Below are 26,590 nucleotides of genomic sequence, written 5' to 3' on the forward strand. Positions count from 1 at the left end.
AGTTGTTTGTTTTTATGTTACTAAACAATTCTTTATTTCAATAGTTACTATGCCATATGGTGTGTTCGTTTGAACCTGTTGATATGTTTGTTTTTTGTTGTGTATTATAAAACAATAACAATTTTGAGTAAGAAAAAAAACCATTAACAAATTTTGCTGGGTTAAATTTCGCAGAAATAGAGTATTATGTGGTCTTGAGTAGAGTATGAGCAAACTTGTTTGGAAAATGTTCATCAATGTCAAATTCTGAACGAATGTAGCACATTCAGATGAATATGCGGTTTCCTGAGCATTTTTCCTCAAAGTCAGCAAAATTCGGTCACAGATTGATAACTGATCGTGTTTCCATTAATGCTTTTGTTATGACTTTGACTAGGATAGTGGTTCTGTATGATGAGAACAGGAGACATGTTTTATGAGAGGAGGTTGTGTGTATAGCGCAGAGGAACAGCAGAGTGTAATTTTTTTGATAATAACTTAATGTGTGTACATTCCTTCTGCTTAGGGCTGCCAAAGTCACATGTCCCTCTGCATATAAAAAGCGGACAAGTTGTTTTGCTGGCACCATTTTCTCAGGAAACAGTGCAGAGAAGATGCTCCTGCTGAAAGTGAACTTGTCATTTAGTTAAGTAGCATCCTGTCCTGTGTGAAATCGACATTCCAGCATCTAACTAGCTTTTGGTAATAGTGCTGTACAGGCAGGAGTCCACATTTCCTACTCAGAATAGTTTGGGCTAAAACTGTGCCACAGTCAGGACTCAGGAGGCCACATTTGCTAATAAAAATTGTTAGTGCAAAGATTGGGTGCAGCCAGGATGCCTCATTTGCTAATCAAAATCGTTAGGGCTAATAGTGTTTTGTAAGCCATAGTCTACATTTCCTACTCAAAATCATTTGAGATAATTCTATGTTGCAGTAAGGACTCAGGAGATCCCATCTGCTAATAAAATCGTTAGGCCTAATATTGATGTTCAGCCAGGAAGCTCAATTTGCTAGTCAAAACTAGAGTTGAGCGACTTTTGGTTTTTTAGGGTCGCGTTTCGTTTCGTGAAACCCGACTTTTCCAAAAGTCGGGTCGAGCAAGATCGTCCGATTATAGGGAAAAGTCGGGGTCGTCCCGAAACACGAAACCCAATGTAAGTCAATGGGGAATAAAAGTCGGCAGTGAGAGGAGGACAGGAAACACACCTACAGTGCCCATTTGAATGCCAAAAGCATCAATTCTTCTTTCTTAAGCTTGTCAACCTTAATAAATTTCATAATACAAGTTACGCACTGAAAAATGGGGGTTATTTGGCTACAAACTGTGGGGGGGGAGGGCTGGCTCCAGGTTTTCATGTGCCCTGGGCGAAAGAGCGCCCCTTTAACACATACCACAATTCATCATGCTCCGATACGGCAGAGAAATAGCGGTATAGTACAATGAAAAATACCTCACTTTTTACATCTCATGACGAGGCCCATCTATTTCTCCATACAGAATCATTGGTCCCATATAATGTTTGAAACAGTATATGATGAGCTCCACATAATGCTACAGTATATGTTGGTCCCCATGGATGAAGCTCCACTGTCTTATGGGCCCAAATAATCCTCCAAACATAATGGGCCCCATTTCTAATGCTCTAGTGTATAATGGGCCCTGTAAATGCTGCTCCAGTGTCTGATGTCCACCTTTGGAATGTTCCAGTGTATGGTGGGCCCCATCTATCATTCTCCAGAGTATAGTGCTCCCCAAAAATTGCTGTCCCAACATTGAAAACAATCAAATAAGTCTCCTCGCTAGCGAATCCCTGTACTTATCTGGACAGGTGCTGTAGCTTGCTTAACAGCTCGCCAGCCGTTCTCACGCCCAGTATGGATTACACGTGATTGCACAAAGGTGAGAAAGGGTACTGTATCCCCAGATAACATGTATGGATAGCGTACACATTCAAAATATATGTCTCTGGAGGCAGGCTCAGACGGTGTTAGGCCCAGTATGGATTGCACGTGATTGCACAAAGGTTAGAAAGGGTACCGTATCCCCGGATAACATGTATGGATAGCGTACACATTCAAAATATATGTCTATACAGCATGAGGCAGGCTCAGACGGTGTTAGGCCCAGTATGGATTGCACGTCATTGCACAAAGGTTAGAAGGGGTACCGTATCCCCGGATAACATGTATGGATAGCGTACACATTCAAAATATATGTCTATACAGCATGAGGCAGGCTCAGACGGTGTTAGGCCCAGTATGGATTGCACGTCATTGCACAAAGGTTAGAAAGGGTACCGTATCCCTGGATAACATGTATGGATAGCGTACACATTCAAAATATATGTCTATACAGCATGAGGCAGGCTCAGACGGTGTTAGGCCCAGTATGGATTGCACGTCATTGCACAAAGGTTAGAAGGGGTACCGTATCCCCGGATAACATGTATGGATAGCGTACACATTCAAAATATATGTCTATACAGCATGAGGCAGGCTCAGACGGTGTTAGGCCCAGTATGGATTGCATGTCATTGCACAAAGGTTAGAAAGGGTACCGTATCCCCGGATAACATGTATGGATAGCGTACACATTCAAAATATATGTCTATGCAGCATGAGGCAGGCTCAGACGGTGTTAGGCCCAGTATGGATTGCACGTCATTGCACAAAGGTTAGAAGGGGTACCGTATCCCCGGATAACATGTATGGATAGCGTACACATTCAAAATATATGTCTATACAGCATGAGGCAGGCTCAGACGGTGTTAGGCCCAGTATGGATTGCACGTCATTGCACAAAGGTTAGAAGGGGTACCGTATCCCCGGATAACATGTATGGATAGCGTACACATTCAAAATATATGTCTATACAGCATGAGGCAGGCTCAGACGGTGTTAGGCCCAGTATGGATTGCACGTCATTGCACAAAGGTTAGAAGGGGTACCGTATCCCCGGATAACATGTATGGATAGCGTACACATTCAAAATATATGTCTATACAGCATGAGGCAGGCTCAGACGGTGTTAGGCCCAGTATGGATTGCACGTCATTGCACAAAGGTTAGAAGGGGTACCGTATCCCCGGATAACATGTACGGATAGCGTACACATTCAAAATATACATTCACTGGCCACTTTATTAGGTACACCATGCTAGTAACGGGTTGGACCCCCTTTTGCCTTCAGAACTGCCTCAATTCTTCGTGGCAGAGATTCAACAAGGTGCTGGAAGCATTCCTCAGAGATTTTGGACCATATTGACATGATGGCATCACACAGTTGGCGCAGATTTGTCGGCTGCACATCCCTGATGCGAATCTCCCGTTCCACCACATCCCAAAGATGCTCTATTGGATTGAGATCTGGTGACTGAGGAGGCCATTTGAGTACAGTGAACTCATTGTCATAGTCAAGAAACCAATCTGAGATGATTCAAGCTTTATGACATGGCGCATTATCCTGCTGAAAGTAGCCATCAGATGTTGGGTACATTGTGGTCATAAAGGGATGGACATGGTCAGCAACAATACTCAGGTAGGCTGTGGCGTTGCAACGATGCTCAATTGGTACCAAGGGGCCCAAAGAGTGCCAAGAAAAAATTCCCCACACCATGACACCACCACCACCAGCCTGAACCGTTGATACAAGGCTGGATGGATCCATGCTTTCATGTTGTTTACGCCAAATTCTGACCCTACCATCCGAATGTCGCAGCAGAAATCGAGACTCATCAGACCAGGCAACGTTTTTCCAATCTTCTACTGTCCAATTTCGATGAGCTTGTGCAAATTGTAGCCTCAGTTTCCTGTTCTTAGCTGAGAGGAGTGGTACCCAGTGTGGTCTTCTGCTGCTGTAGCCCATCTGCCTCAAAGTTCGACGCACTGTGCGTTCAGAGATGCTCTTCTGCCTACCTTGGTTGTAACGGGTGGCAATTTGAGTCACTGTTGCCTTTCTATCAGCTCGAACCAGTATGCCCATTCTCCTCTGACCTCTGGCATCAACAAGGCATTTCCGCCCACAGAACTGCCGCTCACTGGATTTTTTTTCTTTTTCGGACCATTCTCTGTAAACCCTAGAGATGGTTGTGCGTGAAAATCCCAGTAGATCAGCAGTTTCTGAAATACTCAGACCAGCCCTTCTGGCACCAACAATCATGCCACGTTCAAAGGCACTCAAATCACCTTTCTTCCCCATACTGATGCTCGGTTTGAACTGCAGGAGATTGTCTTGACCATGTCTACATGCCTAAATGCACTGAGTTGCCGCCATGTGATTGGCTGATTAGAAATTAAGTCTAAACACACAGTTGGACAGGTGTACCTAATAAAGTGGCCAGTGAGTGTATGTCTATAAAGCATGAGGCAGGCTCAGACGGTGTTAGGCCCAGTATGGATTGCACGTCAATGCACAAAGGTTAGAATGGGTACCGTATCCCTGGATAACATGTATGGATAGCGTACACATTCAAAATATATGTCTATACAGCATGAGGCAGGCTCAGACGGTGTTAGGCCCAGTATGGATTGCACGTCATTGCACAAAGGTTAGAAGGGGTACCGTATCCCCGGATAACATGTATGGATAGCGTACACATTCAAAATATATGTCTATACAGCATGAGGCAGGCTCAGACGGTGTTAGGCCCAGTATGGATTGCACGTCATTGCACAAAGGTTAGAAAGGGTACCGTATCCCCGGATAACATGTATGGATAGCGTACACATTCAAAATATATGTCTATACAGCATGAGGCAAGCTCAGACGGTGTTAGGCCCAGTATGGATTGCACGTCATTGCACAAAGGTTAGAAGGGGTACCGTATCCCCGGATAACATGTATGGATAGCGTACACATTCAAAATATATGTCTCAGGAGGCAGGCTCAGACGGTGTCAGGCACAGTATGGATTTGACGGCCCAGATTACACAGCGGAGGAGCAGGGAGAGGTAAAGATTGCAAATGCTGGGGCCCTGGCCAAGCAAGGGGGGCCCACTCGTGGGCGTCGGTACTGGCACTGGGCCCCTCATAGTACAGCGGTGTGTCTGACGGCGGGTGTGCACCACCGCCGTCAGAGACACTTGATTGCACTATGAGGGACCCTGTGCCAGTGCCCGCGCCCAAGAGTCGGCCTACCCACCTGTCCAGGGCAACGGCACTCGCACGGTGTCGTGCGCTAGGTGGTGACCCCGGCCATGGGGGGGGAGGCAGCACAGTTAGGGAGTTTTAGAAAGTGGCATATGTTGATGTTGGACATTCAACTGATGCAAAAGGCGAAATAGGTGAAGTACCAGGAAGAGGTGGACCAAAGCAAGCCATTTTTCTGTCACCCTATGTGTCATCAGGGGAAGGTGGGACAAAATCCTTGGAAACCCATGCGTGGTTCATTTTAATGAAGGTTAGATCATCCACATTTTGGGTTGACAGACGGGTCCTTTTTTCTGTCAGGATTGATCGAGCTGCACTGAAGACTCTTTCCGATAGCACACTTGCAGCTGGGCAAGCGAGCTCCTGTAAGGCATATTGGGCCAATTCAGGCCAGGTGTCCAGTTTAGCGGCCCAATAGTCAAAGGGGAATGACCTGTGTGGGAGAACATCGATATGGGAGGAAAAGTAGTTTGTAACCATAGTTGACAACTGCTGTCTCCTGTCACTTTCCATCGATGCAGTATTACCAGTTGTGTGAGCGATATTTGAAAAATCAGTCCACAACATTGTCATGAAACCCCTGTCTCCAACGCCACTTCTGCTGTGTGCACCACGAACACCTCTGCCAAGCTGCCCCCGGCCCGTACGGCTCGTGTGAGAACCATCACCGCTGCTGTGTGCTGGGAATGCCTCAAGCAACCGATTTACCAGAGTTGCTTGTTTATTAGCCAATATTAGGTCAAGGTTCTCCTGTGGCATGATGTTTTGTAATTTGCCTTTATAGCGTGGATCCAGGATGCTGGCCAACCAGTAGTCGTCATCGTTCATCATTTTGGCAATGCGGGGGTCCCTTTTTAGGATCCGCAAGGCATAATCTGACATGTGGGCCAATGTTCCCGGTGTCAATGATACACTGCGAGTGCTGGGTGGAGGAGCACTTTCTGGCAAATCCACATCCCTCCAGTCACGCACAAACCCTTTACCAGACCTTGCCACGCCAACATTTTCACTTGCCCCACGAGATGCATCCTCCTCCCCTAAGTAATCATCCCCATCATCCTCCTCCTCCTCTTCTTCCTCCACCTCGTCCAGGAGAGGTCCCTGAGCAGACAATGGCTGAATGTCATCAAGGATTCCCTCCTCCTCTTCCTCCTCATCAACATTGGCTGCAGACGCCTGCTCCTTAAGGTGCGTCAAAGTTTGCATGAGCAGACGCATAAGTGGGATGCTCATGCTTAGGATGGCGTCGTCTGCGCTTACCAGCCGTGTGCATTCCTCAAAACACTGAAGGACTTTACAAAGGTCTTTCAGCTTCGACCACTGCACGCCTGTCAACTCCATGTCTGCTCTCAAAGTGCCTGGCCGTGTATCCTCCCACAAATGCATTATGGCCTGCCTCTGCTCGCACAGCCGCTCCACCATGTGCAGGGTGGAGTTCCACCTTGTTGCAATGTCGATAATGAGGCGGTGGTTGGGAAGGTGGAGCAATCGCTGCAGCTTCTGCATACGAACGGAGTGTACAGGCGACCGGCGGATGTGCGCGCACAGTCTTCGCACCTTCTGGAGCAGGGCTGTTAACTCTGGATAATTTTTGAGGAAGCACTGCACCACCAGGTTCAAGGTGTGAGCCAAGCAAGGTATGTGGCTGAGTTTTGAAAGGGCTATGGCTGCCACAAAATTACGGCCGTTATCACTAACTACCTTGCCTGCCTCAAGATGTACACTGCCCAGCCATGACTCAGTTTGTCGCTTCAAGTACTCGGCCAGCACCTCGGCGGTGTGTCTGTCGCCCAAACACATCATCTGCAACACAGCCTGCTGACGCTTTCCACTAGCTGCTCGATAGGGGGACACATCGTGTGCAACAGTGGCAGCTGCAGATGGAGTGCTCGTACGACTGCGCTCTGTGGACGAGCTTTCGCTTCTGGAGGAGGTGGAGGAGGAGGAGGAGGGTCGAACGCCTACAGCCAACTGTTTCCTATACCGTGGGCTAGGCAGCACTGTCCCACCACCGCTGTCCCCTGTGGACCCTGCATCCACCACATTAACCCAGTGCGCAGTGATGGACACGTAACGGCCCTGGCCATGCCGACTGGACCATGCATCAGTTGTGAGGTGCACCTTTCCGCTCACTGACTGCTTGAGTGCATGGACAATGCGGTCTTTCACATGATGGTGGAGGGCTGGGATGGCTTTGCGAGAGAAGAAGTGGCGACTGGGTAGGTCATAGCGTGGTACTGCATAGGCCATGAGTTCGCGGAAAGCAATGTGGGCGTTCAAACCCAGTGTACGCGGATGAGAGACTGAGTACTTTCTTGACCTACTCATAGTGTCTGGGAGGGTGAGCTGGACTTGAGAGCTGCATATGGTGGAAGTAGCGGTGGACAGGGCGGACTGAGAGAGGGTTGATGATGGTGATGGAGTTGGTGTTCTTTCTGATGGCCTAGAATCAGTATTTCGTTGATATAACAGTGGGATTCCCTGACTGCTGTGGTCTTGCAATGACACCTCAACATTTGCTGCTGTGCTAACCGGTGGGCTTACAGTGGGGGAAACAATGTAGCGTTGCTGACTACCTTCGTTGTGATCAGTTGCACATGTGGCACTTGAGGTTTGGTGTTGTGTCCACGCTTGCAAGTGCATGCTGGTTAAATGTCTAAGCATGCAACTGGTATTCAAATTTTTCAGACTTTTCCCTCGGCTAAAGGTCTTTGCACACTTCTTACAGATAACCTTGGCCTGATCATGAGGATTTTGTTCAAAAAAGTGCCACACTGCACTCTTCCTACTTTGGCAGACATTTTGCGGCCTAGCACGCTGTGATCTTTTGACCCTCTGGACAAGCTGTCCAGCAACTCTTTTGATGTTTGGAACCTGTCTTTGGAGTGCTCCGGGCCTGCCAGATAACAGCTGTTGCGATGTCGATGTCTGCTGTGGATGCTCCTCATCTGAGCTATTGGAAGTAGCACCCTCTTCCCCCAATGGATGCCAATCTGGGTCAACAACTGGGTCATCCATCACCTCCTCTTCTATGTCATGTGCACCTTCCTCTGTGTCACCGTGTATGGTGGTAGAGTGTGCGGGAAGGGGCACCTGAGTCTCATCAGGGTCAGAATATGGCTCTGTACACTGCGAGGACAATGTAGTGCTCTGAGTGAATGTACCAGCAGAATCATCCATCAGCGGCTGTGCATCAGTGCACTCCATGTCAGATTCATCTTGGCCTGGGTAATTCACCATTTCACTTGATAATCCAGGCATGGTATGTGAAAACAGCTCCATGGAGTAATCAGTAGTATGGCCTGCGTCATCCTTCAATCTTGGTTGGGGTGAAGGACACAAGGAAAGGTGTGGTTCATGAACATGAGCCTCCAATGACGACTCAGTGCTTTTACTTTTTACAACTGAAGAAGAGGAGGCGATAGAGCTGGAGGCTGAGTCAGCAATGTAAGACAAAACTTTTTCCTGATGCTCTGGCTTTAAAAGCGGTATGCCAACTCCTAGAAAACTAAGCGTTCGAGGCCTTATGTAGTCAGACGATGACGCAGGGTCAGCACCTCCTGCATTCGGTCCTATTTTGCTCTTGCCACTACCATCAGATCCACCACCAACACCATCATTACCAGCTGCCAACCCCCGCCCAATTCCACGGCCTCTTCCACCAGCCTTCCTCATTTTTGGTAGAAATGTAGACAAAATCCAACAAACTATATAGTAATGTAAAACAAGGTACAAGGTGTCTATAGGACAGGGGAGATTTTGAATTTCTGCACACACTTGTGGACAGTGGACACTTTTGGATTGTGTGAGGCCCACTGATATCTGAGCGCTATGTGACAGGCTCGATGGCACTGCTGTGACAAAAGTGACTAGAGGATAAGAGAGATTTTGAATATCTGCACACACTTTTGGACACTGGACACTTTTGGATTGTGTGAGGCCCACTGATATCTGAGCGCTATGTGACAGGCTCGATGGCACTGCTGTGACAAAAGTGACTAGAGGATAAGGGAGATTTTGAATATCTGCACACACTTTTGGACACTGGACACTTTTGGATTGTGTGAGGCCCACTGATATCTGAGCGCTATGTGACAGGCTCGATGGCACAGCTGTGACAAAAGTGACTAGAGGATAAGGGAGATTTTGAATTTCTGCACACACTTGTGGACAGTGGACACTTTTGGATTGTGTGAGGCCCACTGATATCTGAGCGCTATGTGACAGGCTCGATGGCACTGCTGTGACAAAAGTGACTAGAGGATAAGGGAGATTTTGAATATCTGCACACACTTTTGGACACTGGACACTTTTGGATTGTGTGAGGCCCACTGATATCTGAGCGCTATGTGACAGGCTCGATGGCACTGCTGTGACAAAAGTGACTAGAGGATAAGGGAGATTTTGAATATCTGCACACACTTTTGGACACTGGACACTTTTGGATTGTGTGAGGCCCACTGATATCTGAGCGCTATGTGACAGGCTCGATGGCACAGCTGTGACAAAAGTGACTAGAGGATAAGGGAGATTTTGAATTTCTGCACACACTTGTGGACAGTGGACACTTTTGGATTGTGTGAGGCCCACTGATATCTGAGCGCTATGTGACAGGCTCGATGGCACTGCTGTGACAAAAGTGACTAGAGGATAAGGGAGATTTTGAATATCTGCACACACTTTTGGACACTGGACACTTTTGGATTGTGTGAGGCCCACTGATATCTGAGGGCTATGTGACAGGCTCGATGGCACTGCTGTGACAAAAGTGACTAGAGGATAAGGGAGATTTTGAATATCTGCACACACTTTTGGACACTGGACACTTTTGGATTGTGTGAGGCCCACTGATATCTGAGCGCTATGTGACAGGCTCGATGGCACTGCTGTGACAAAAGTGACTAGAGGATAAGGGAGATTTTGAATATCTGCACACACTTGTGGACAGTGGACACTTTTGGATTGTGTGAGGCCCACTGATATCTGAGCGCTATGTGACAGGCTCGATGGCACAGCTGTGACAAAAGTGACTAGAGGATAAGGGAGATTTTGAATTTCTGCACACACTTGTGGACAGTGGACACTTTTGGATTGTGTGAGGCCCACTGATATCTGAGCGCTATGTGACAGGCTCGATGGCACAGCTGTGACACAAGTGACTAGAGGATAAGGGAGATTTTGAATCTCTGCACACACTTTTGGACACTGGACACTTTTGGATTGTGTGAGGCCCAATGAATATCTGAGCGCTATGTGACAGGCTCGATGGCACAGCTGTGACAAAAGTGACTAGAGGATAAGGGAGATTGGATTGCTTTTAAAAAAGCAGTTTGCGGAGCAGTGGGTAAACAGCAATGCCAGCCTGTCAGGAAGCCTTAGAAGGCAGCCCAACAACCAACACCACTGATACACCACTATATAGCCTCCCCTTGCACTGCACACACAGTGACTGGTGTGTTGTGCAGGCCAAATTGCTAGCAGCAGAAGCAGTTTTTTTTTCTTCTCAGCAGGACAAAAAAAAAAAAATTGAGATTGCTTTTAAAAAAGCAGTTTGCGGAGCAGTGGGTAAACAGCAATGCCAGCCTGTCAGGAAGCCTTAAAAGGCAGCCCAACAACCAACACCACTGATACACCACTATATAGCCTCCCCTTGCACTGCACACACAGTGACTGGTGTGTTGTGCAGGCCAAATCGCTAGCAGCAGAAGCAGTTTTTTTGTCTTCTTCCCTGCCTAACGCTCTCCCTACAGAATCAGCAGCAACCTCTCCCTATACTAAGATCGGCAGAAGTAAGATGGCGGTCGGCGTGCACGCCCTTTTATACCCCCTGTGACGCCCACCAAAGCAAGCCAATCACTTGCATGCCCTTCTGAAAGATGGTGGTGACCCGTGCCTAGGTCATCACGTTGCCCACAGTGTCCGTGGATCCTGATTGGCTGAAAAAGAGCGCAAAACAAACTTTTGAAACGCGACTTTGGCGCGTAAGTCGCCGACCTCGTGGCTGACCTCATCCTACGGTCGGGTTTCGTTTCATGAAACCCGACTTTGCCAAATGTCGGCGACTTTTGAATTTTTTCGACCCGTTTCACTCAACTCTAGTCAAAACTGTTAGGGTTAGTAGTGTTGTACAGTCCGTAGTCCACATTTCCTATTCAAAATTGTTTGGACTAATACTGTGTTGCAGTCAAGACACACAAAGCGCCATTTGCTAATCAAAATCATTAGGGCTTATACTGTTATTCAGGCACACTATCTTAGAAAATAAATACTGATTGTTCATTAATTGACAGATGACTGACAGTTCTAGGCTCAGGGTTGTGAAACAGCTGGTTAAAAGAGGAGAAGGGTGCATACAAGATGAGTGGGAAAAAGCAAGGTCATTGTGGAAGGGGCAATAGGCTTGTTGTTAGATATGTATATGGCTTAGGTGACAATATTACTGAAAGCTCTATTGAACAAACAACGTCTCGTCCTATCCAAAACATCTGACAATATGTGTTAATGGATGGGCTACTGGACTCCCTTTCTTTGGCAGCTGCACAGCTATATACTTTGTAGATGATGGTCAAAAAGTGCATGTGCTTCAGTGGGTGGCAAGCGCAGCATCAAATAGCCTCTCCTCCTCTTCCTCCACCTTAACATCACACACAATACAATCCTCAGAGATAGCACCACAATCACCCTTTTTTCTCCCCAAGTCACAACTTCCCAACTGACTGTGGGGGACCACAGATGGGCCACTCTGCAGAGCTGTGCAAACATTCTATTTCATGAACATCAGAAGTCTGCTCCAAACATTCACAGAATCCAAAGGAGGAAAGCATCTGCACCGATGCCCCAAATTTTTTCCTGTGGGATCTAGGGCCTTACAAAGTAGGGTCCGAGCATAATCCAGACCTTCATCACCAGATGTTAAACTCTGGGGGTGCAGGTGATACTGATGAGACTCAGATACCTGAGGTGCAAGGTGACTGTACTGTTCTGTCAGGGCAAGAAAAGGCAGAGGGTGACTCTCAGGTTGAGTAGTGTGAGAACAGAGAAGATGATGATGAGGTATGAACCCAGAGGCATGCAGCTCAGTACCTCACCAGAGGAGGAGGAGGTTAGTGTTATGTTGCGGCTCGCCGCACAGATACGAAGTGATGCAACCAAGACAAGCACTGCATCCTCAGCCACAACTGTGGGGCCAGCACCCGGCCGCGAGTCTGCAGTTTGCAGGGGCAGCAAGGGTTGCTTAGCCTGGGCCTTTTCTGTGACTGCAAAGGATGATCCAACTCATGTTATCTGTCAAATTTGCAAAAAAACTACTCGATAGAGTCAAAAAATGTAGTAATTTGACTACTTCATGCATGAAAGGGTACATGCAAGATCAACATGCCTTAGTCTGGGAATCACACCGCACTAAAATGCAAACTAGCAGGCCTCACCATTCTTTGGCCATCCCATCAACCACATCTGCTGTTTTTTCCTCCTCCGTCACCATAGCAAGCTTTCTCACACAGGTCTCTGGCCGCAGAACTTCCACTTATTTACCTGTTATAATGACTGTGAGTGAGAAACCGCCAGCTGTTATGGAAGTGGAGATGGCTGCTGTTTCTGTTTCACCGACCACAACACATCTTTCACAATCCACCATAACATCTCTGCCTTACACATAGTCCAGCAGTTTGCCCTGTTCACCTTACCCTCTCTCAACACAGCAGCTAGCCCTCGGTCCCACAGTTTTGGTCCCGCAAAATAATGATTCCTCATACATATGGCAAACGTTAAAGCTTGACCTTGGCCATGGAAATGCTGCCTTTCTGCCTGGTAGATACAGATGGTTTCTGAAAGTTGATGAACATCACAGACCCCAATAACAGCTGCTCAGTCACCATTACTTATCTAAGAAAGCTGTGCCTGTGCTACACCAGCATGTTGCAGACAATATCACCCATTCCCTGAAAAAATCTATGTCTGACATGGTTCATTTCACCACTGACACCTGGATGAGCAAACATGACCAGGGGCGTTACAGCTCACTGACTAAGCAATGGGTGACTCTCGTGGCTGTAGGGGACAGGCAATCAAGGGGCTGCTCCACAAATCTTTGAATCCCCAAGGCTTGCGGGACAAACCTCTATCTCTCAGTTCCTCTACTGCTTCTGGCTTCTCTACCTCTTCTAAGATTTCCACCTGCGCCCTCAACCTCCCTTAATGAGACATGTGTTTCAACAGTGCATAGAGAATCCCCCCACCTCAGCAGTGCGCAGCCATTGCTCACCACAATCAGAAAGTATTTCAGTTAATAGTCCTTGGAGATCGCAGTCACACAGCTCAAGATTTGTGGATAACTATCCAGGCCGGGTTAGAATCATGGCCATCTCCACTGAAACTGGAGCCAGGGAAGGCCATGTGCGACAACGGTTCAAACCTGGTGGCAGCCCTAGGCTGTGGCAACCTCAAACACGTGCAATATATGGCTCATGTCCTCAACTTGCTGGTACAGCAATTCCTCTGCCACTAACCCAGTCTGGATGTGTTGCTGGAGAAAACATGGTCACTGTGTGCTCACTTCCTCCGATCACACCCCGATCATTGACTTGCATCGCCACAGAGGTCTTTTGACCATTTGATTTGCGATATGCTGATATTCCACTCTGCACATGTTGCAGAGATGAGCCCTGGTGCAGTATGTGGTTTTGCATAGCCTGGGCTAACATAGTACAAACGTGGTGCAAATCACGCTTGCAAAGTGGGCACAGATGAAGGACCTCTGCATCCTTCTGCACATTATCAAAATGGCTACTAAGATGGTTATCGCTGACAATGCCATCATCAGCATCACTATTCCGGTCATCTACATGCTGAAGCATGCTTGGAATAGTGTGCAGGAGGTGGTGGTTCTTCCAGAGGAAGAGGAGGAAGCAGAGGAGGATGCGGAAGGGATAACAATATCTTGCAGACTCTCGGCACACAGGCGGGTGCCATGGGAGGGTGGATTACAGCTATTGTGGGGGGCTCATGGTACCAGACAAACTATTAGTGAAGGTGCAGAAGCCGAGGAACAAATTGAGGAGGAAGAGGTGATGGACGGGCAACAGTCAGGAGATGAAGAGAATAATGATCCCCTCTCTGTTGTCCATGGTTGGTGGTTGGGGATGGAGGAAGCCAGCTTGAGTGTTACTCCGCCACCAACACATGGACTTGGACCTCATGGAAGGGTCTGACACATAAGCATCTTCTACATGATGCCTGTATTCTTAGGATTAGAAATAGTGCTGACTACTGGGTTGCCACTTTCTTAGATCCACGGTACAAGAATAAATTTTGCCAGTTGCTTCCCTCCCTGGAAAGTGACTCGCACATGCTGGAGTATTGAAACACGCTTGTAGACAATCTTAAGATCATTATCTGAAAATTATTTTATTTGGTGATATAAATTTATTCAGAGAAAAAAAAGATTTCCTCAAAATGGCAGCGGCCGCGCCTACGCAATAGCATCTATCGGCAATCCGATTTACGATAGATGCTACTGCGCAGGCGCCGCTGGCGTCATTTTGAGGGATTTTTTTCTAAATAACTTTATATCACCAAATAAAATAATTAAATGAACATTATAGATGTGATCATGATACAGCACATGCTCCACTGCCAGCACCTGTCTTCTGAATGTGAATTTAAAAAAAAACCCAAAACATTATATTCATTATGTAAAATAGGAGGCAGATCACTGAGGGATAAGCCGTTATAAGATTTTAGTATGAATATCTAAACAGAGGACCACATAAAAACTCCCACTAACAGGCCTGTCCCAAAGCATGAGAATCTCCTTAACTGAAAACTAGAAATAAAGATTAAACAACTATAACGGTGCTGACCTGACACTGTCTGTAGGTTACTCAGTACAATCCTGATGACAGGTTTCCTTTAAGCCTTATAATGCATTGAAACACTGAAAAGAAAAGTCTTTAAATAAGTATTTAATTTACATGGTGATTTTTATTTTTAGGAACTGCAGTTTGAAAGACTAACACGAGAACTTGAGGCTGAACGTCAGATTGTCGCCAGTCAACTGGAGAGATGCAAACTTGGTTCAGAAACTGGCAGCATGAGTAGTATTAGGTAAGAATGATTTGATGCTTTTGGAGCTCTCACATCTAAAAACTGTAGAATACAATATGGTTGACGTAAATAGAACAAAAATATTGAATTATAAGTCTATTGTTAGTTTCTGAAGTCAGATATTAAAGGGCTTTTTCCACGAACAGAAGTTCATTTTAATCAATAGATCTCGGAATAATAATGATTTCCACATTTGGATGTGTTTAAATAAAATGGTCCTGTGCTAAGATATTCTTATAGATGTGCCCCTGCTGTGTACTGTGTAATGGCTGTGTCTTACCGTGCAGGAATATAGTCTTATCATACCAGATCTCATAAGTAGCGGGGAGAGAAAAAAAAACTATCCAGACATTACACCATGGAATCGCAAATTATTCTTATTTTTCAAATAAAATTTTGTATAAAAACAGGCAGCTAAATGTTTTACCTCACAGAATAATTTATTTGTGATGCCCTGCTGTGATGTCAATATACTCTTCCTTCCCGGCCAATACACAGTACCACAGTACACAGCAGGGGTACACTTGCAAGAATCTAAAGAGGAGAAACAGGAAGTTACGTGCAAAAAAAAAAAAATATATTGATACAATTTTAAAAGGACACAATGATAAAATATGATCATAATTGCAGACCTGCATTTTATCTGTGGATTTCCTGCTGTTTTCTAGAGGATTTTATACGGATTTGATCTGCGTTTTTACGGAATTCGCACAAAGAATTGACATGCTGCAGAAAATAAACCGCTGCATTTCCATGCAGAATTTTCCGCCGCATGTGCACAGCGCTTTTTTTTTCCATTGAATAATATTGTACTGTATTCTCTGGCGAATCCGCAGTGGATCTGCAAGGCCATATCCGCTGTGGATCCGCACATACCCTTAAGAATGTAGAGCAAAAAAGCTATACCACATGCGCAATAGATTCTGAGAAATTAAGTTGTTACAAGGCCATGAAAAGTTAACAAATGAGTATATCGCAGTTAGGGATGAGCGAGCATATTCGTGGGTATTCGGTACTCGGCGAGTAATGCAGTACTTGCGGTATTCGGTACATCGAAAGTATTTCACTGCTCGCCTCGCACTATTCGGTTCTTCCACCCAGCAGTTGCCAATCACAGTAATGCTGCACCTTTCTTGGTTGTGGGCGGCATTACTATGATTGGCTGGCCGCACAGCTTCCTATGAGTCATCAACCATAGCCTGGCACTAAGCCCTGCCTGCCGCCGCCATTTTCTGCACATTGCATGCAGAGCACAGCTAGTATAGGGAGAGTGTGAGCAGCTGCTAGGGAGAGTTGTGTTTTTTGGTTCAAATCAGCCAGAAATCCTCTGTGAAACCCAAAAGCTCTTTTCAGAGCCGAAAGTATAAGGTCAGGGACCGAGTAGTGACCGTTTTCCCAGCTTTTTATTAGGTCACATTTACCCCTGCAGGGCAGGTTTTTTGTGCTGCTGCCGTGCTGCATTCACAGCGAATAGCATGCACGGTACTGCACAACTCACACGCAGCCAGCACCGCTGTCTTGTGTGGTGTCTGGGGTGCGTATTCTTGCCTTAAACCTCAGGGCAGTTTTTTGTGCTGCTACCGTGCTGCGTTCACATAACAACAGCAAATAGTACGCACGCACGGTACTGTACAACTAACACGCAGGCAGCACCACTGTCTTGTGTGGTGTCTGGGCTGCGTATTCTTGCCTTAAACCTCAGGGCATTTTTTTGTGCTGCTGCCGTGCTGCGTTCACAAAATAACAGCAAATAGTACGCACGCACAGTACTGCCCAACTGACACGCAGGCAGCACCAGTCTTGTGTGGTGTCTGGGGTGCATATTCTTGCCTTAAACCTCCGGGCAATTTTTTAGTGGCAGCACCGCTGTCTCATGTGGTTCCTGGGGTGCGTAATCTCACCTTAGACCTCAGGGCAATTTTTTTCTGCTGCTGCCATGCTGTTTGTAAAACACAAAGCTACTGCTACTAGACTGTAGTGCTACCTTCCACAAAGCACTAACTTCTCCTTGTTCCCCAATATCTGCATCTGAACATCTGCAACTATGGCAGAAAATCAAAAATTCCTAAAAAGGCTGTTGTGAAGGGACAGGGACGTGGACGTGGGGTCGTTCATGCCCAACAAGGCACAGAGTCTGGGAGATTGAAGAAGGTTGATGCATCTAGTTTCCTGTCGAAATTTCCCAGTCTGGAGCATAAACGGGCGTGGAAGCCAGAAGAACAAGAGCAGATACTGTCTTGCATGGCTGACAAGGCCTCCATGAAATGTTCTAGCAGCATCCAATCGTCCATGACAAAACAGTCTACTGGCCATACAGATAACACTGGGTCATCCTATTCTCAACCTGTTCCTAGTTCATTACCAGGTCAGGAGTCACAGGAAACATTTGACCCCAATCTTGGTCACTCCGAGGATCTGTTTGGTCCATTTTCTATTGTTGCCTCTGGCCTCTCACAGCTCGACATGGAAGAGGAACGTGAGGGGGTATGGTCTGTTGAAGATGGCCAAATATTTGAAATCCCACATCCAGAAGAAAGCCACTTTCATCCACGCGATATACCGGGGGAAGAGGTGGAGGCTGATGGTGATGACACAAAGTTGCCATCTGTTCAGTCGCCAATATCAACACGGAAGGAGGATGACATGGACGACTAGGTGGTCGATGATGAGACCACCGATCCGACCTGGGCCGTTGGCACGCATAGCCAGCACAGCAGCACAGAGGATGAAGGTGGATACGTAGTACCAACAAAGGCACCAAGGGCTACTGTTTTGAGCAGAGTGCGAAGTGTGTCAACTGTTGCCAAGAGCAATCCCTCTGTGCCCCAAGTCAAGGCAAGGGTGAACGCGCACATTGCCAAGTTGCTAGCCGTAGAGATGTTGCCGTTTAGGCTTGTGGGGACACAGTCTTTCCATGATCTATTGGCTGTGGCTGCCCCACGATACTTGGTTCCCTACCAGCACTATTTTTCCCGCTGTGCTGTCCGAGTATAGCGAGTCCGAATACTTCAGTTCTCGCTCATTGCTAATCGTAGTATGTGAGGAGCAAAATAATAGCTTCCAGAAAGAGATATAGTATGTATCTCAGCAAAGTAAGTCACTTAGTAAAAAAAAATATATATATATATATATCATAATCAAAGGATCAGACATAATTATCCTCATATTCAAAAGCCAGAAGGCTAATAAAGATATCCATAGGTGATATACATAAATCAGTATTATACAGCAGGCAAATGCATGCATAGTAACATAGTTTGCAAGGCTGATAAAAGACATTTGTCCATCCAGTTCAGCCTATATTCTGTCAGAATAAATCCCCAGATACATGTCCTTCTAAAGAACCTGTAAATTGTAAATTACAACCATGATAATAAGGGAACTATAAATTAGGTTTCCCTAATTTAAGTAGGGATTGTATGTTCTTTTGTTTGGCGCTTTAAGATCACCTCTTTCTGACTCCATTGTTTAGGATATTATAGCCTTTGCCCATATCCTTTGGGTATATGGAGCTTTATATGTTTTCACATGAGTTCCTTAACAAGGATGAAGAGGGATGTTATGTTTTCCCAATGACTTTACCTATATGCTGTTCATTTGGGTTTATAGTTGCAGCAATGAAATATGTTCAATACCGCCCCTGTTGCTATGACAGCGTATAGTTGAGCGAATACATCACCATGATCATGTTCCTATGGGATAGGACCTTTGGTGACCTTGACGTCATGTAATTTGTCATGTGATGCCACGTGATTCGCAGGCCGGGCATGACGTATGTACCGGGTGTGAGGTTCGCGTTTCACATACCAGATGTTCGCATTCTAATGATCGGAAAGGGACATTCTAACTTCCAGTAACGCGCCGATAATATTCTATGTAAGTTATTTGAGCTTGATGGTGTGGTTAGCATACAACTGCGCCGTTTTGTGGCTAGGCGCCACATCAGCGGGTGACAGTGACCCTGGGGAAGGATGGCCCCATTATATTGCCTTTTACTCCCCTGAAGAATCTTTCTGAGATGAAACGCATTGGGAGTGACATTACCCTGTGTACAGCACATCGCCTTATGAACTTGACAGCCCTTTTCAATTGAGGATTGGGTGAGACTGTTCCATTTATATGCAAATTGATGTTGTCTGTGCCAGCAATATATATATTTAGTAATGGCTGTTCTTTTGACCTCTTTTATGGAGGTATTGGTATCAATATGCTAATATGGCTAAATTAGTACTTGCCATGATCTACATGAGTGTCTCTATATATACAGTTGTGGTCAAAAGTATTAACACCCCTGCAATTCTGTCAGATAATACTCAGTTTCTTCCTGAAAATGATTGCAATCACAAATTCTTTGGCATTATTATCTTCATTTAATTTGTCTTAAATGAAAAAACACAAAAGAGAATGAAGCAAAAAGCAAAACATTGATCATTTCACACAAAACTCCAAAAATGGGCCAGACAAAAGTATTAGCACCCTCAGCCTAATACTTGGTTGCACAACCTTTAGCCAAAATAACTGCGACCAACCGCTTCCGGTAACCATCAATGAGTTTCTTACAATGCTCTGCTGGAATTTTAGACCATTCTTCTTTGGCAAACTGCTCCAGTCCCTGATATTTGAAGGGTACCTTCTCCAAACTGCCATTTTTAGATCTCTCCACAGGTGTTCTATGGGATTCAGGTCTGGACTCATTGCTGGCCACCTTAGAAGTCTCCATTGCTTTCTCTCAAACCATTTTCTAGTGCTTTTTGAAGTGTGTTTTGGGTCATTGTCCTGCTGGAAGACCCATGACCTCTGAGGGAGACCCAGCTTTCTCACACTGGGCCCTACATTATGCTGCAAAATTTGTTGGTAGTCTTCAGACTTCATAATGCTATGCACACGGTCAAGCAGTCCAATGCCAGAGGCAGCAAAGCAACCCCAAAACATCAGGGAACCTCCACCATGTTTGACTGTAGGGACTGTGTTCTTTTCTTTGAATGCCTTTTTTTTCTCCTGTAAACTCTATGTTGATGCCTTTGCCCAAAAAGATCTACTTTTGTCTCATCTGACCAGAGAACATTCTTCGAAAACGTTTTAGGCTTTTTCAGGTAAGTTTTGGCAAACTCCAGCCTGGCTTTTTTATGTCTTGGGGTAAGAAGTGGGGTCTTCCTGGGTCTCCTACCATACAGTCCCTTTTCATTCAGATGCCGACGGATAGTACGGGTTGACACTGTTGTACCCTCGAACTGCAGGGCAGCTTGAACTTGTTTGGATGTTAGTCGAGGTTCTTTATCCAACATCCGCACAATCTTGCGTTGAAATCTCTTGTCAATTTTTCTTTTCCGTCCACATCTAGGGAGGTTAGCCACAGTGCCATGGGCTTTAAACTTCTTGATGACACTGCGCACGGTAGACACAGGAACATTCTGGTCTTTGGAGATGGACTTGTAGCCTTGAGATTGCTCATGCTTCCTCACAATTTGGTTTCTCAAGTCCTCAGACAGTTCTTTGGTCGCCTTTATTTTCTCCATGCTCAATGTGGTACACACAAGGACACAGGACAGAAGTTGAGTCAACTTTAATCCATGTCAACTGGCTGCAAGCGTGATTTAGTTATTGCCAACACCTGTTAGGTGCCACAGGTAAGTTACTGGTGCTGTTAATTACACATATTAGAGAAGCATCATATGATTTTTCGAACAGTGCCAATACTTTTGTCCACCCTCTTTTTTATGCTTGGTGTGGAACTATATCCAATTTGGCTTTAGGACAATTCTTTTTATGTTTTTTCATTTAAGACAAATTAAATAAAGATAATAATACCAAAGAATTTGTGTTTGCAATCATTTTCAGGAAGAAACTGAGTATTATCTGACAGAATTGCAGGGGTGTCAATACTTTTGGCCACAACTGTACTAATTAGTGTTTGTCATGATCTGCATGACTAAACAAATGATTGAAGTAGCATTATATATACGGCAATGATTGGTATATGTTGGTGCAGTCGTATGTTTAGCATAATTCTACAATACCTTTTTGTTTGGCATTAAGTTTGGCACTAATTGTGCGTTTCTATTTGTGGCACTGAGTAGTGTGCTTATTTTAATATTTGGGTCTGATTTTTTATATATATTTTTATATTTTTAGTAAAAGTTAAGTTTTATCTCTATTTCTGCTTATTACCCAGTGTTTTCCAATTCAGTGTGTAATGATGATATTGATTCCTTCTTCCCATGTGTATAACCTTACATTTATCATTGTTAAACCGCATCTGCCACAATTAGGCCCAAGTTGCCCACTTATCCAGATCCATCTGTAGCAGAATACTATCTTCTCTTGTATTTACTGCTTTACATACTTTTGTATCATCTGCAAATATTGATATTTTACTGTGTAAATCTTCTACCAGATCGTTAATAAATATGTTGAAGAGAATAGTTCCCAATGCCGATCTCTGCGGTACTTCTCACTGGTCACAGCAAGTCAGTTGGAGAATAACTTAATATATAATTACCTTGTAATGTCTTCACATCCTGTTCTGTCCAGATGTCTCTGGATCCCAGAATTCTAAGCGGCGGAAGTTCACCAACCGCCATATTGGGACACCCAAGTGATGGGTGTCTCAATATAGAAACTGCTGGTGGTACCAGCCTCTTCAATGTAGAAATGTCACTTCCGGTTTCGTTATCATTAACGTGACTTTGGAGCATATGACGCTGTTTCCAGGTCCTGGGATATTGGCGGCGGCATGCGTTCCACTGTGGAACGCACAGTACATAATAGGACATGTTATTTGAAGAAATATATATGTGGCGCCCCCAGGAGTATGGTCGCCACAGTGGCATTGCCTTTCTCCAGGGAGGGTGATATCAGGCTTGGAAGCAATGAAAGGTCTCTCTAGCAGTTAATCATTTTCATGCAACACAGTTCCCACTTCTGGCCAGCAGATGGAGCTCTGAACCAGGATTGGGGGAGGAGAACGCTCTGAGGGCCAGGAAGGGAAAATAGTTAGTTAGTGTGAGGAGGGCAACATGTGTAGACGTGTGGAGAGAAGCTGGAGGTTGAGCTGAGAATAGAGAGCTCCCTCCCAGTGATAGCGCATGATCTGGAGCCTGGTCTCCATGGTTGTAAGGATACTGAAGGTCCTGCAACAGAAACCAGAGGAATAGGAAGCTATAAATGCTCTATTCCCACCTAAGACTCGGAGGCACAACAGCGACGGGTGAGCCAAGAGAGATAGAGGGCTACAGCTGTCTGCCATATGAGGTAGTTCTAAGAGAAGATAAGAAGGAGGAACTTCAGTGTAACACTGTACTGCATGTACCTCAAGCCAGCGCTAGGAAGACTACACAACCCATCTGATAGAGAGATCCCTGAATTGTTTCCAGGCTAGCCTGCTCCTGTGCCATCTGTAATCAGGACCCTGGACTGCGTTTGCCAAGTAAACAGAAACCGCACCCTGTTGTGTCCTTGCCTCCTTCCTGCAACATCCTTAGCACTGCTACATCTCTGTGCCAAACACTGCACCTTCTTCCTAACCATCTATCTACACTGCCCTGGGATCAACAGCCCTACCTGTGGAGGGCTATCACATCATGGCTGCACTACACTATCTGTCCCAGAGGATCTGCTTGCAGCGTCGGCTTAACACCTCCCTTGCCGAACACCACAGGTGGCGTCACGACTCCTAAACAAACTTTATTCCCAACTCAACCCCTTTTACATGGGCGCCCAGGGCCACGGACCGGGTCACCGCTGCTGTGACATTCCCATCTGAGAGACCGGCCCAGTACCGAGTACCACAAAATAAATTAACAGACCGACAGCGCTAGCGCAACAGACTACTCAGCAGCAAAATATTAGGACAATTACCACCAAATTAATCCAAATAAATAATGTAAAAACAATTCAATATTTGCGCTCAGCGTTGTGTCTGTATAGAGGCTATACTCCACTCAGAGAAGATATTAAAAGTTCAAAACAAAACAGATAAACGTTAAGAGTTAGGAACCACCCCCTGGATTAATATTTGCACTCAGAATTAGGTCAGTATAAAAACTATACTCCACTCAGAGGAGACATAAAAGGTCCAAGGCAAGGCAGGTGAGCACCAAGAGTCCCGAACCGCCCCCTTGACTAAATATTTGCACTCAAAATTAAGTCTGTATAAAAACTATATTCCACTCAGAGAAGATATAAAAGGTTCAGGGCAAGGCAGGTGAACATTAAGAGTCAGAAACCGCCCCCTTGACTCTTTCACAGAGAGATATAATATAGAGGGGTGAATTCAAACTTGCATTCACATGCAGCATATAGAGGATTCACTCATGTGTTGAATAGAAGAATCTTGACATGAGATAGTAAGGAATGGCATTACAAATCAGCAGCTTAACACTGGAGTGCTTACCAGCACTGGTCTTGTGGAGGAGAAATTCTTATGAGGAAGTAGCAATGTCCCTTGTATAGTCCAGGAATGTAGTCACTGATTAACAGAATGAAAAATAGATGCTTTGGGTAATGGACGCTGTCCCGGCGGGAAACAGACGTCCTGTCTGCAAGGCGCCTGCCCTAGCTGGTGGGCAGTGACAGCGCACACATACTGTAGCCGACAAGGTACACAGGACCTTGCGTGATGTCACGGTCATGTGATTGCTCACGTGACTGGCTATGGAGAGCAGAGAGACTCAAAAAACATCCAACGCTTTTCTGAATCCACGGATTCCTTCCTCAGGGAAGTACCCCACAGCCCTGGGAGGGCGACCCATTTTGGCATCACGAACAGGATTACGGAGCCCGGTATCCCCGGGTTCTGCGTTCCAGTGACTGTGTTTTGTGCAAAAGACTGTTGGCGCCATTGCCGCCATTATCCTGCTGATTGGCACGCGCGGGAAACCAAAGAGGCGGGCCTTCGTGGGCAGAGCCTGCCAGAGAACAAGAAGCAGTGAAGTCCCGCGCGGGAAGAGAGGACAGCGCGCAAGAAGTGAGAAGTGGAGGCCTGCAGCCCGATCCTCCAGCCTGTAACGTGGCAGCCGATAAGCCTGCTCAACCCCAGGCCTTGGCTAACGTTAACTAGGGGGAGAAGAGAATGTCTGAGGCAAGCTCCAATGCAGCGGCGGACGCCCGCGCAATCCACTTAGTTCCGCAAGATGCAGGGCTCAACGCGGCTGCAATAGCGCCGCTGAATCCAGCAGCTAGTGTTGCCTCCAGGGCACCGCAAGAAACAGCGCCCACCGCAGCGGTCCCCATAATGCCGCTGTCTATGCCCTACATACCGGGAGCAGCATGGCTACCGCAGTATTCAGGGGAGTCACATACTCTGAGTGAATTTAAAGAGAGACTGTGCAGTTTGTTTGAGGTGTATCCACTATCTGAAAGCCAGAAGGTGAACATCCTTATTGGGCAGCTAACAGGTGCAGCACAGAGGGAAGTAAAAGCCTGGCAGGATACTGACAAAGAGACTGTTAAAAAGATTCTGGCCAAGCTGAGAAGCACCTTTGACACCCGCACTGCAGCTGAAATCAAGATGAGATTCTTTGGATGTAAACAGAAAGCGCCGGACAGTATAAGGGATTATGCTCTTAACCTGCAGGAGGTGCTCTGAGCCGTCAAGCAAATTGATCTGGACAGTGTGAAAGAAGACAAACTGTTAAAGGAGCAGTTTATTGAATGACTCCTATCCAGTACCCACAGAGCACAGCTGCGCATCGTAACCCTACAAAACCCTGACCTGGACTTTGCTGATTTCAAGGACAGGGCTATTCGGGTACTGCAAGAAAAAACTGTGAACCGTCCAGCGCCCCCTAGGCGCCCAGCGATCACCTACCACCAGGAAGCAACATCTTTCCCTTCCATCCCTGTGGAGGCTAATGCACAAGCTCTGGATAAAGACCCATCTGCAGACCTACGTCTTCAGGTCCAGGAGTTGACCAAAGGTTTGGCTGTACTTACTAAAACTGTGCAGTCCCTGCAGGTGTCCTCCAAGGAGAAGATCCAGCTTGCCTCCAGTCCAGAAGATGTCCCGTGGCTACGGAAGAAGAGGGCCCCGCCACTCCGAGGGAGAAACAACGATCGCTATGACCAGGACGGATGTCCCATCTGTCGTCACTGCCACAAGGCAGGTCATCTTGCAAGATTCTGTCCTTTAAACGAGTAACCCCTGGGGCAGAGGGCCAACCCCCATGAGTAGGACCACAAGGCCCAAAGAACTATCGAGCCAAGTATGTTGGAGGGAGACCAGTCCTTCCAGTGGTGATTGACGGCATCCCCATGAACGCTTTGCTGGACACTGGCTCGCGGGTGACCACTATGCCGTATATCCTTTACAAGCGGTATTGGGCTGACTCTGAACTTACCCGTGGCCCAACTGACAGTAGTTGCCAGTAATGGTCAGTCTTTGCCGCAGACAGGATGTAAAGAGATTACTGTTAAAGTGGGTCGAGTAGAGTTAAAATCTCAAGGTCTGATAGTTGTGGATATTGATCGAGGAGAATGTAATTCAATGATGACTCTTGGTACCAATGTGATTGAAAATTGTCTTTCCGAGGTTATTGTCTTGTTGCATCAGGTGGCTGAGACTGCTGGTTCCAGTGAACAACGAGTCATGCAGAAGGAGAACAAGGCCCTGATGCAAAGACAACAGGTAGAACTCTCTGGCGGAGAAATTGGCAGCGTCAGAGTGAGTGATGCTTTCCCCGTTGCAATACCCCCCAGATGTGAAATGTTGATTTGGTGTTGGGCAGCCATAGGCCTCAGAGGAAAGGATTACCAGGCATTGATGGAGCCAGTATACTCTGTTAGCAGGCCCACTGTCCTGACAGCCAGAGGGGTAGTTGTTGTCTGAAAAGGGAGAGTACTGTGGTACAGTAAAGGGTGTTTTATTGGATGGAAGATATGTTTCTCCCAGCAGATTAATGTTTGGCCGGGTTTTTGCCTAAAGACGGGACCTGCGATGATGTCAGGGTCACGTGATCAGCCCATGTGGAGTCTACCTCACTGGTGGGAGGGGTTAGGCCCTATGTAATGGAGGTTGGTAATTGCCACAGAGTGAGTGTGTTTCTGGAAGCTACAGGAACTTGTGTGGACTCAGCCCGAAACTTGTATACTGGATTCCCGTGCTGCAGAACTATCACAGTAAGACACGGAAGAACCCAGGGAATGGCACCTGGCGGATGCCGCAGGACCTGGCAGCCGCTTAGTTACGCCCGTCCCGTGCAAGGGGTGAGTCTGGGACCAGTGGTTCTCCAAACTGGAGTATGTGTTTGGTTTTCCTTATGTTTTGTTAAGCTGCTGGTTACTGAGTGACATTAAAACCACTGGAATTGGACTTTATACCTGTGTGTTGCCTCGTTACTGCCGCCCGGCTATTGCCTA

General features: G+C 46.3%; 1 protein-coding gene across 6 annotated transcripts in view; it reads left to right on the top strand.

Annotated features, from left to right (window-relative positions):
* CTNND2 (catenin delta 2) overlaps positions 1–26,590 on the top strand; it is a 3,465,616-nt gene that overhangs the window by 254,005 nt on the left and 3,185,021 nt on the right. For all 6 annotated transcript variants that reach the window (XM_073587627.1, XM_073587626.1, XM_073587628.1 and 3 more), the window contains one exon: positions 15,123–15,235. In XM_073587627.1, coding sequence (XP_073443728.1) covers positions 15,123–15,235 — 113 coding nt within the window. The remainder of the gene's footprint in view (positions 1–15,122; positions 15,236–26,590) is intronic.

Source organism: Dendrobates tinctorius, unplaced genomic scaffold (assembly GCF_039654945.1).
Source record: "Dendrobates tinctorius isolate UK_male_01 unplaced genomic scaffold, ASM3965494v1 ptg000100l, whole genome shotgun sequence".
In the NCBI taxonomy this organism is placed as follows: domain Eukaryota; kingdom Metazoa; phylum Chordata; class Amphibia; order Anura; family Dendrobatidae; genus Dendrobates; species Dendrobates tinctorius.